Source organism: Antedon mediterranea, chromosome 6 (genome assembly GCF_964355755.1).
Source record: "Antedon mediterranea chromosome 6, ecAntMedi1.1, whole genome shotgun sequence".
NCBI lineage: Eukaryota > Metazoa > Echinodermata > Crinoidea > Comatulida > Antedonidae > Antedon > Antedon mediterranea.
The window spans coordinates 22,536,634-22,549,446 of record NC_092675.1 but is presented as its reverse complement, the minus strand read 5'-3'; the positions used below and the strand labels follow the sequence as shown (position 1 = coordinate 22,549,446).

Here is a 12,813-nt window from a genome sequence, read left to right as displayed (position 1 = left end):
TATAATCTTTGGTGTAAATACCCCTATAGAAACTGAGTGAAGTACTTGGCACAATAATATAAAAGAATACAGTACAAATTGTTCTATTTGTGAAGTTATTTATGATCCGATTTTCTTGAATTGTTCTGTAAGTATACACCTATTAAAAATTGATAACTTCAAAATTGTAGGCACTATTTGTGCTAACATAAAGACAAAGCAAGTACTATAATTGGCAAAGATCAGGTTTTGTCATGAATCTCCCTAAAATGTAGATTTTATAGCATTGTGGTGATTGGCTAGTGGTTATGTTATCTATATGGACATCCTTCTGCTACAGCGAGCAAAAAGAAGCAGTAACACTTCACCAAATGGACTGTAGTGGAATATAAGATACAAATACAATATTCTTTATTATAAACTAAGACCACATGTCATTATACATTAACTATGCCATTGCTGTGTCCTTAGCATAATAATAATAATAAAAGCAGTTTACTGCATACATAAATAAATAAAAAATGTATACACAAATAAATTATTAATTTGAATACTAGTAATTAAATAATAATATTGAATATATATTGTCCAACTAAAACATTTAAACACCATTTTTTTAATAGGACATTTTAATGTCACAATAATTATTCACTTGGGTCTTGAAGGTGTCTCCTTAATATAGGCATTGCACTAGACATGATCGTATACAGAATCAGTAAAATTGATTATAAAGGTAATATATTTATTTACCAAACATGATTCTTGTTTACCTGTAATAATACATTTACATTGATTGATCATAGGCATGCAATAAAAAGTGTTTGTATGAAACATATTACACAATATTTGAATTGAAATTCAAGTATTAAAATAGTGACAAATTTGTAACTTTTCATTTTGTTTTTCAGAAAAACTGATTTCTTTAAAAATGTTCTCGTAATGTTAAAATTGCCACGTTTAGAGGGCTATAGTTAAGTTGAGCCTACTCTGGATGCAACGCAAGGATGTACAGGCAAGTAATTTAACCACCAACAATTGCCACGTTTAGAGGGCTATAGTTAAGTTAAGCCTACTCTGGATGCAACACAAGGATGTACAGGCAAGTAATTTAACCACCAACAATTGCAAGAAGATCATCCAAGCATCAATTGTATATGGGCAAATTACTTACATTACACATACTAGGTCCTTGCATTGTATTCTAGTTGGAATAAAAGGTTCCACAATCGGTCTTTTATTGGCAGTAACCATCGCGTTTCAGTTATTTTTGTGTTCCTTTTCTATCCACTAACATCACCGCTTTAGTTGTAATTTACCATAGAATTTCAAAACATCTGGATGGGCTCTGACACAAGATTTCTCAAAATCAACCACTCTAAGTCCTTGTAGGCTGCGAGCCCTTGATAGAGCAACATAAGCCTGTCCACACTCAAAGACTCTTGACAGAGACATTTCAACACAATCTAGTGACATACCCTGAAAAACATAAGAGAAGAGAAAAGTTCATGGACACTCAATAGTATAAACATAGTGTGTAGATTTCCACATGCCTGTCTACCATTGCACAGTTGTCGAGTATGTTGTAGGGGGAATCCGTTGTAGGTATCATCTAATAGCAGATTTCTTTGTTCATTGAAAAAGTTATAGCAACTAGGTGGCTAGCACCATTTAAAAAAACTTGAATACAATAAAATTGTTTAGAGTAAGGTAAGATAACCCTTATTTTATAGGGTTGAGGTGAACTTGAATTGTACCAATGGAAAATTACCATAGCCTACTGAATGGCAGTGTTGTACAGCCAAAAATAGAACCCACACCGTGCATACTTGTGCTGCTAAACATGATTTGACAATCTGTAGTTCAAAAGTCTTTATACATGGTAATATGATAAGGAGGTGAGGGATGGTGGCTAAAACTGGACAGAGGTTGAAGGAATTGCCCAGAACCGTGTGAGATAGATACTGTAGTTGATGGCCTATGCAATGTCAGGCGTAAAGAGGCTTAAGTAAGTAATATGATAAGAAAAAAAATCAAACCTGGCTTTTATGAATTGAGATTGCCCAGGCGAGTTTGACAGGTAGTTGTCTTCTTGTCAATACCACACCAGCTCCCATCTTGATTGTCCACTTGTCAACTCTAATAGGTTCATGGACCCCACACAAGAACTTTATCAAAGGAAAACCTGATAGGAAACATATATAATTAGTAAATAACAAATAAATATATTAATTTATTATCATTATTATTATATTAATAATCGCTACTAAAGGTGAGAATAGGATGGCAAGAACAAAAGGAGGAGAAATAAATCTCAGGCCAGACCTACTCCAGGGACTCACATTTAACAGTCTTGCGAGAAGACTACAGTTGTGTAAGGACAAGTAACATATTTGAAAACAATACAATAATTTGCCATGAACAAGGACATTATAGAATCACCACCATTTCTGTTCACTAAGTTAAATTTGAGGAAGTGCAGGTGAACTATCTGCCAAACCAATATGGACCCTGCTTCCTTTACCCACAACAAGGAAGAACGCCAAATATCCCCTTACAACACAATTATAAATCCCATGTTAGATACAATACAAAAAACAACAACAAACCATGGTTTCCCGGTTGAAAACCAGTCACAACTCCCCTAGCACCATTAACCAAGCCTCTTGATACATCAAGATTCTTAGCTAACATCACCTACAGATACAAGTACAAAATAAATCATACATTTTTAACTACACAAGCTATAAACAAATTTTTTAAATAGCGCTCATTTAGAATATGTTGATTTACCATGTATATTTAGTTCTGAAAAGAACTGTTGAGTTTCTCTACGTTTCGATCAATATACTTTTATGGTCCTCCAAGAAAGAAGAATGCATAAAGTCCAGGAAAATGGGAATATTAAGTGAAATTGGGTGGGGCTGGTGTGAAAGCTAAAACAATAAGAAGGTTCACAGTGGGAGGGATTGAAACTAGCTATCAGAAGAGTCATTGTTTCTCATGAACAATGATGAATGGAAACTAACTATAGAAGAGCATTGTTTTTAAGAGGTGTGAAACAGTAAAGTGAGACAAGCTTTATCATTTTAGAATATCTTTAAGATGTTCAAATGCCTGTGGAGTTATTCAGGCACTCTGAATACCATACTAACATAATGATATTATCCAGCAGCAAAACAATGTAAGGATGTGTTATAAATTTAAAATACTGTGGGTGTCCCTGGTAATTAATCATTCCTTAACATGTTGTAATCAAACATCTACTGTACCTGTGTTCCTTTTTTCAACATAATTTTCTCATTAACTGGACAATGTTTGTCAATATGATGAGAGAGGTCTGGATTGCTGTCAAAGGCTTTAAACACACGGGCTTCCCCTATAACAAAGAATTAGCATAACAACTGACTGTAAGGCACTGTTCAGAACAGCAAACTAGTAGTAGTGATGGTGATGATGCACCAATCTCAATGTTCTGGGTTCAATTCTTCTTTCTTGTATACTTTGTATTAGGTTTTGTTTTTTCCAAATTTGTAAATATAGATGGTCTAATTTAGAATAAACTAAATAATTATACTGTAATTTAATATCCCTCAACTTTTCTCAGGATGTTATAGTATACAAAAAATGAATGTTTATGATTGAAATTATAAAAAATAATTTCACAAGGGGAAAGCAAAGAGAGGCTAGGCCAAAATCCTAAACCATTGGTAGAGGCAGCATTTCAATTCTGGATGTGGCATAAAACAATAGATGGCAAACACTATACAGATTGCTGGAATTTGATCAGTCAACAATAGCCAGCTGTTGTTGCTCACTCACTGCTGTGTAACAAAAATGAATGTGCATCCCATTGGACTACATAACAACACTGCACTCTACACAACATCGAGAGTTCTACATATCATGTGACCCATAATCGTCCAATCAAATGACAAGAATCTACTTAAGTGTGTATAATCATAGAGATATCTCTATGGTATAATACTGTCCAGACCAGCTTAAAACCATTGAACAGTACACATCAACTTTTTCAAACCACTATGACATTTAAACTACAAAGAAAGCCTTTAAACATCTTAAAGTTGATGCCTTGCCAGGTAGACTGATACTGTAGTAAACATTTAAAATTCTGACCTGGGAGCTTCTGAAGTTGAATTTCATTAATTTGATTGACATCTTCTTTGTGTGTACACAGTCTTGTTGCTAGGATACCATTACTATCAATTGAGTGTGATGCAGTTGCGGTCAGTTGCTGCTGAACTTCTGGAGGGCACCTACATATAAATCAAGAAGTTTATAGTAATATATAATGTTTAACTGAAATACATATTCAATACCAACAAAAGAATTATAGGGCCTATATTTCACTTTTACTACCTTCCAGTACGAATATTTTGTAATGCTTGAATGAACTTTGGGTCACTCTGCCTCTTGACCTCTGTGAGTTCAAATGTTGTCCCAATACTTCGGTTCCAAGCAGGTGACTGTAAAAAGTATAACATAAGAGTTGCATCATTAATTAATGTGGGACCATAGTTTAATAATTAAAATGATTGTGTTCAAACCTTAAAATGACTCGTTTTTGTAATATGATTAATAAATAATATTAACTTTAGTTTTTCCAACTGGTGTTAAGTTTCGTTTAATGGGTGTAGGCTGTCCCTGATTGGGAGACAGGTGTAGGTTGTCTCTAATGGTAATCCCCTAAATTATTACTGGTCTATGTGGACAGATCCTGCTATCCTAAAACTGAACCAAAATCTTTTACCAAATATGTAATAAACATTAGTTTGCACAAACCTGAAAGCAAAACTTCTTTTCTCCAGTTTTAGTAACTGGTGGTAGCTGGAAGAAGTCGCCACTTAATATGATTTGAATTCCTCCAAATGGTTGTGAGTTGTTACGAACTGACCGTGCCACTGCCTAAAGTACACAATAACATTTTTTTATTTCTACAAGCATAGTAAAATATGTACAGTACTGAAGATTGTCCCATTTTGATGAAATCGACTGGGAAACCTTTGTGGCTACCAGAAAATCTGCTAAGTACTGATACATTTTTTATTCAAATGATAAATTAACATTTGTCAAGTACTATTAACTGAATGGTTAAAATACTCTATTAACCAAATACAGTACTCAATGGGAAAACAATATTAAAGTCAACAATCGAATAGGCCAATTGAAGGCATAAAGACATATTTGAAAAGTCATGAAGGCGAATGAATGGAATTTGTATTATTTTAATAATCTTTAGTATTTATTTATGTCTTACATCTAACTTTGTGAACATTTCTCCATCAACCATTGAAATTTCATCTATAATCAGATGGCGACACCTCAACCAAATGCTCCTTCTTGCTGGTCTTGAAGCAAGTTCAATACACTGTTCCACTGGTAATGCACCTGATCCAATTCCTACAATTGATAATATAATCATTCAGTTGTTCTGTTGTTATGGATTGACCAATTAAAACTGATATTGCTTTAATGGAAAATGCAGACAAATCTATTGAAAGAAATTTTGTTGACAAACTTAATTTAAATGGGATAAAATTGACACAAGAGTAAAAAGCACGTGTTGCTTCTATGTATAAGTAAATGTTCATTTTACTATTGCACACATCATCCACACATCAAAATAATTGGAATTGTACTGGAAAGGTTTTAAACTGAGGAGGGGCAACCTTTTTGGGAAAGGTATCTTTCCTAGTAAATCATATTATAATTGTTATGTACATTGTATAGAAAGAGCTGTATGATATTAAAATGTCTTTTTTGGTTTTTTTAAATGAAGAAAACAACTTTATATTTAAAAAATAAACACTGCTGTTGAAACACACACAATGCATATAACAATATTTAAAACCATGCAAATATTTATTATCGTTATTCACCAGCAAATTGATGTACAGTTGTGCCACCTATGTGACATGCAGCAACTCCAGTACTTGCTGTAACAAATGTACTGTTTGGAGGTAAAGCACCAATGATGTGTTTCAGTAGAAATGACTTGCCAGTCCCTGCACTGCCAGTGAAGAAGATGTTACTGCCTGACAACACAGCTTCTAACACCTTCATCTGACCTTTGTTTAACCTAATTGTTGGTAGTGACACACTTAGCTTCTTTCGGGGCATCTAAATAAAAGAATATAAAACAAATATCTGTAAACAATCGATCATTGCACTTAACTACTAGTCGCATACATAGTTCTGGGTAAAAGGATTTAGTGCTCAGAGAGAATTAATAAATAAATATATACAGTAGCAGGTCTTGAACACTGTGCTTGGATTGTGGCCTAAATACTGTGTAGAATGAGCAATCAGTAAACAAAAGACAATCTAGTACTTCTTACAACATTCTGTGTATCTTCTGAATCAGGTCTTGGACGTTTCTGTACTCTTCTCTTCGCCTGATGTGGTGTTGTCGTTGATCCCTTAGCTTCTTCTGCCTTTGCTCTCATATCATTAACTGTATTAACATCTTTCTCGTTCAAAGGACTTATCTCCTCGAAAGTATGTGGCATATCTGAGAGAAGTCTCATTCGTGCAGTTAAAGGTTTTTTTGATTTACTACACTCTACTTTCAAGGCAACACATTTTATGAGGGCATTAAGTTTGTGTGGAGGGCAGTTTGACAGAAGAAGTTGTATTCTTTTTTGTGGGAATGCTATTGTTGCTTTGCCCTCTCTTACAAATCGTTTATGTACTTTAACATTTTCAGTCATACAGTATTTTGTGACATTATTGTTAATTGTCACTTTGAGAATGACATCTTTAAACTGGTTGCGACCAACAATCACATTTGCTGTTCTTGATGTGTGCCGTTTAATGATTTCTCCGCTAACATTTAGTGTTTGCATGGTAATACTGCAACTAAGTTCTGCACTTTCCATTTCAAATCACTGTAAACAAAAATACAAAATGACTATACAATATACAAGCTAGTAGTAGACTGCAGTCTATCTAGTAGTGTGGTTAAACTGTAGTGTGTAGGGACTTAAATACCAGTTTTACTACTAACTAGCATCATATAAATCATATGCTAGCATGCTTGCATATATATGGCCAGCTAAATAATTAGGTTAACTATATTAACTAGTCTATAAGGATTCCCAAGCAAAAAGCCTAGGCCTATGGATGCTTAACAATAACAAGTACTTTGCTGACTCAGAGACCTCAAAGCAGGCCACGTCTATTATGGATCATGAATGGATCCGATGACCTTCTCTACCTACTACTACTAGGCCTAGGCCTAGCTAGCCAACGCAACAGTACGCCGCTAGTAGACACATAAAATAATACAGAAAAATAACAGACAGGCTAGGCTAGAGGCCTAGCCTAACTAGCACCAACTAACACATCAGTCTTAGTCTACTCCTTAACGTCGTATACAAACGATAACAAAACATTATATTCTATCTAATGTGCTAATCAAAATTTACCTTAAAATAAAATATAAAACACGATTATCACTAAAATGAACAGCATTCATGACCACGGATCATAACAAAACAAAAAGTATTTTAAATTTTAAAATTCCCGGCCACATATATATTTATGTCACGGTAGTTGTCCAATCACAACAACGGTCGTCATTGAAGCGTGAAATATGGCGCGCAAAATGTACCTTCAGAATTCTTTGTTTACAAAAATGGAAATCTAAAGGAAAATTGGATGATTTTGTTTTGTTTTAAAACTAAATTATAAAAACACAATATAGTCCGTTTAAACGGTTAGAATATAACCATGCTAAATAATAGTATTGTAAAAATCAATAATAAGCACATGAGGGCAGTGGCGGAGACGGATCATTCCAATCACTATAGTGAAGGAAAATAACAGATATAGGCCTAATATGTTCGGCGGTCGATCTTGAATAAATCAGTTGAATAATCAAGAGGATAAAAATAGATTAATCCTACGGTACCCCAAAAGGAATAGGCACTGTGTTATTTGTTTTCGGCAATAAATAACAAAAAGGCCTAATTTCAGTTTTCATTTATTTCACTTGGCTGCCTAACATCACTCACTTAGCTAGACCAAAAGGGTGTCTAGAATAAATTATATTGATTGTTTCACTGTCTTCTGATTATCAACTGGATGTCTAGTGGGAAGTTGGATTCATGGTTTTGTCAAAAAATTGTTGTGTTTTTTTCTAGAAAAAAAATATATAGAAACGAAAACGAACCACAATGATATATAAAGATTTTATACAAACTTTAGCAGACTAGGTTTTCGTGAATTGTTAGTTTTTTGGAGCAGTGATATATAATATTTAGTTCGTAAAAATACTCTACAGAAGTAATATTAACACTGACGAAGATAGTATAACTTACATTCTTTCAAGTGCAGAAACACAGAGCAAACACTGGAGCGTGTGTAGATATAAGTTACTGTTTGTAAATTTAGTGTGTAATTGTCTTGTTGATTTTAGGGATAGATCAATCAACTTGGAAGTCTTTGGATCATGACAATTTACAAAATCGGAATTGTTTGCTAGTATTTACGTTTTATATTTTAGGAATATTGTTTTGAACATTCTTGACAACTAATTGAATTTAAATCAACTTAATTGCGTAAGACTTGTTTGCATGGATGTTGTACTTCGGTACAGGACAGTAAGTAACCAGGAGAGACGTAAGATTACAGCGATAACTCTCAACATTATTGTTTATTTTCGTCACCCAGATGATAATTCAAAATTGTCGCTAGACAAGAGATTCAGTACAAGCTATGGTAAATAATTGGCGACACCGAAGGTTAAACTCAGCAGGGCCTTCAAGAAAGAAGAAATTGAGCTCTTTGGCTAGTTGATCTCGATAGGTTTCCAGTGGTGATTTGACCCTTAGCATTCATCGTTCGATTACCAAATACAGCTAAACTAGACAACACCCCGGTGAATCACTTTCTCCAGTAGGCCTATTACTTATGTGAAACATACGATAGACCCTCCCCCGCCGATCAGTACGACACGGTTAACCAATGAGTTCAAGCGTCTCGACGCTGAGTCACTATTTTGATTTTTATAAGCAAGATTTCGTCAAATGACGTTTCAAACACCGATTTAGAACAGCTAGTATTAATATAATACTGAGCTTTCAACCATACCGAACAGTAAGTACACTTTGAGTAACATTTGATCATTATTTCGCTTTTTGAAAGTTTACAAATTGGCATTTTGTTTGTCTGTAAGATTAGTGGTCTAACGTCTAAATCTTAACTTTAATTAAAATAATATGCGAGTTCTTAAACTTTCAAGAGATGCGTTGGCGACATAAATTATACCTTTCAAGGAGACTTAGAAAGATCATTTATGTTGCTACAGTTTCTGTTATGATCAGTTTGGCGATATACAATCAGTTTGGCGAAAACGTCATTGCAAACTCTAGAAAGCATTTGGCATCAGGTAGTAGGCAGGGGATACTGCAAAAACAATCGAACAATAATGAAGATTTACGTAAGCACAAATTAAATCAAAGAAGTTTAAAACGACTGACCTTGGATAGAAGTATTTCAAACGTGCATTACGTTACTATTGAAGATACCCGTAAACATACTCCTAAGCCAATTGTAAGAGCAAAAAAAGAAGACAAAGTCGAATTAAAACGTATGAGAGAAAGAGATAAACGAGCAATAAGAAGTAAATTTCACTATACTCAGACGTCAATAGGAGAAGATAGAAGTGGCCTTTTTGATTCTCCGTTAGGTCTGAGTAAAAACATTCGAAAAACCCAAAATATGGTACAAAAATCTGCCGCCTACGTCAAAGGAAGTATACGATTTTTTGCAAAGCCAGAATGGTTTTCTGTTGAAGACATTAATTCAATGATAACACTCTCAGAAGATAAAGATGTCCTACGTATTAGTAATCTAGAACTAACTCCAAACGACATAAATTGGAAAACACTACGATTTACACACGAAACTCATCACGATGCTTTTCAACACAAAGCCATTGAAGGTTTAGGAATCAAACCGTCAGATGTTAAAGTATATGGTCTGACATCACACTCGTTATCTTTGCATGAAGTTCTAGCTTTTCATTTGGACAGAGTTCTTGGTTTACGTAGAGTAATGCCAACTGTGGCAAAACGTATGAAAGGAAATGTTGCAAGAACTTTAAACATTCCAGAGAACTCACTGCATTCCGTGGTGGCAATGAGAAATAATTTAGATATTCAAGCAGTTGGTGATCTTTTAAAGCAAGATGTTTTATCATGTAAAAATGTCCAGCTTTCGGATATCAGTAGGTCTAGGAAATGTGGCGGAATTGACGGTCTAGAGTGGGGAAAGCTGGCATTGTTTGATTTTCTCCTGCAGGTAAGTTATGAACAACTTTTTTGTTTGAATTAATGGCGACAAACGTATTTTATTATCTTAAAACAAACTACTCAAATTAGTTTAAAATGGATTTATTAAACCATTTGCTCTGTTTATTAAAAATTCCACACCACAAGGTAATATTTAAGAAAGGTTTAGTTATTCGCGATTGATGAAACTAAAAAAAGAAGTTGTAGTAAAGCAGTTTTACACTATACGAACAATGTTTCTATCCAATTTTTAACTTTCCAAAATATATGTTAATAAACTGAATAAAGAAAAAATTCATCCGATGTTCGGTACCCGGCGAAAATAAAGAGTCTATATTACCATGTCTACTGATGTCAATACATATTTATTAACATCTACATATTAGCCTAACACATAGTGTGACGAATGTTACAGTCAGAAGACACGGTAATGTAGGCTGTTTATTGTCACTAGACATAATATCATGTATCAAGCTTCGGTAGAAATATTGATGTAGTCCCAACAACACCATTGTTCTTTATCTTCTTTAGAACCACAATCGATTGAATAAACACTGCTGTGGGATTCAGCCAGCTGAAAACGAATGTTTGAATACTGTCAATATTAAAGATTGCTCCAACACAAATATTGGTACTGTACACAAATCACAAAACAGCAATCAACTATTATTTTTAAAAAATGACATGAATATCATACGTTCAGAAAAATCAGTTGATTTCGAGATTCTTAACAGAGTTCGAAAGTAAGTATTCATTTCTTACATTATACGCAACAAATACATGTGTAGGCCTACAATATCATCTCCAGAGGCTTGAGCCCCATCGTACAACATTATAGGCCTACCCTTAATTTCAACTTTAAATGACCTGATGTCTCAGAAAGGTCAAAAGCGGCATTTTGGTTAAAACAACCAGCAGCACATTTTAATTTTTTAACAGCTTCGTGCGGAAAAACTAATTAGGCTATTTCATAATAAAGTGGTTACTCGCAGCAAGCATGTTGTGCACCCGGCATGTACCCATCGAGTTCTGTCAGATCAAAGATTATGGTGTTTGATGACGTAGCGTTTCACATCGAACGCAATAAATATCAATTCAAATTCTAAATACACAGTTCCCAATTCTTATATAGAAATGGTTTTAATTCAAACTGGAAGCATAGTTGTTGAAACTCAGAAATACATAGTTACAATGAATTATACTTACAGACAAGTTTTAAGATAGAATAAAAAAACTAATTACAAGTCTTGAGAGAAAGTTTTGTAATATATTTGTTTAAATTTATAAAGCTACTTATAATATAACAATTATTAATTACTACCAGTTTTAGCAATTAAGTAGCACATGAGTACCAACAACAACAACTCTTTAACATGAGAACGTTAGATCATCTGTTAATTTAAAATCATGTAATTACACATTCGTAATCTACAAACATGTTTTCTCTTAATGAACAGCTCAGTAGTAGAGGTATCCAAATTTTAAGAAAAACACTACTGAGACTAAAAAAAAACCGGATGGACTATTATGTGCTTATTATCGTAGCTTCTGTTTAAGATTCATTTTAAATTCATTCATGTTAAGAATACAATTAAAAATACGATTAAATAAATATGAAGTTTAATTCGGCCATTACTTCCTTTGTTCGTATTACAAATTAAATAGCATTTAATATATCCTAGGCTTCTTTTTATTTATTTCATACTCATCCAATCAAATTACAGGATGGGTAAACTATTTTATAATTTATCATGCTTATAAAGTCTTATTTGAGGCTTAGGGAGTGGATTTGAAAGAGTGGCGAGTTACAACCCTGGCACTTGGTCAGGATTTAACCCTGGACCTTGGGATTGGATGGCAAGCACGTTAACCACCAAGCTACAGCTCCACCTTTGAGGTTTCTTTATGATAAATGATCCTCTTGACATATTCTGTTTTCTCTGCTTTTATGGTATCATGTTCACACCTTCTTTTCACAGGTTTCCTGTTGGAGCAGTTGATATTATGCGGAAAGGCAAGTTGAAACTCAAGCTGTTACAATCGTTGTTTATCGACAAGGCCTACTGGGATGGGGTTGGTGGACGACCTGGTATAGAACATTTACTCAATGTAATTGTCGACAGAGCTAAAATATTTCTGTATTATTATGATACACACATACAACAAGTGCAATAGGAGTATTAGACAAAAGTTATAAATATTAATTTTATTCTTATTATTCAATTATGAGCTAGGTAAATTTGTAGAATACGAGCTAGAACTATTCTACCAAATTATTATAGCCCGATTTTAATTACGTACGTAAAATTGTGCAAATTGTTATGATTATGAAGGGGAAATACATAGAATACATATTAAGCTTGGTTCCCACTAGGACGCAACGCAAGGACGTAAGCCGCAACACATGGGAATTGACCAATCACAAGCGACAGTTTGAATAATCCATTGCTTTCGATTGCTCAATTCGCCTGCGTTGCGTCTTACGTCCTTGCGTTGCGTCTCTTGTGGGAACCAAGCATTA

At 34.1% G+C, this 12,813-nt stretch overlaps 2 protein-coding genes across 2 annotated transcripts; one reads left to right on the top strand and one right to left on the bottom strand.

Moving 5' to 3' along the window:
• Positions 1-142: 142 nt before the first annotated feature.
• On the bottom strand, positions 143-7,517 carry LOC140051241 (ATP-dependent DNA helicase PIF1-like). The gene is made up of 11 exons (XM_072096381.1): positions 7,425-7,517; positions 6,336-6,884; positions 5,877-6,117; positions 5,255-5,397; positions 4,780-4,902; positions 4,357-4,463; positions 4,114-4,253; positions 3,249-3,355; positions 2,586-2,673; positions 2,016-2,161; positions 143-1,455 (listed from the first exon to the last, which is right to left on the bottom strand). The coding sequence occupies exons 2-11, from the start codon at positions 6,873-6,875 to the stop codon at positions 1,273-1,275; spliced, it is 1,818 nt and encodes a 605-aa protein (XP_071952482.1). The 5' UTR covers positions 6,876-6,884; positions 7,425-7,517; the 3' UTR covers positions 143-1,272.
• A 1,726-nt stretch (positions 7,518-9,243) lies between these two features.
• Positions 9,244-12,813, top strand: LOC140052496 (Golgi-associated kinase 1B-like). The gene is made up of 3 exons (XM_072098102.1): positions 9,244-10,302; positions 10,824-11,035; positions 12,272-12,813. The coding sequence occupies exons 1-3, from the start codon at positions 9,244-9,246 to the stop codon at positions 12,465-12,467; spliced, it is 1,467 nt and encodes a 488-aa protein (XP_071954203.1). The 3' UTR covers positions 12,468-12,813.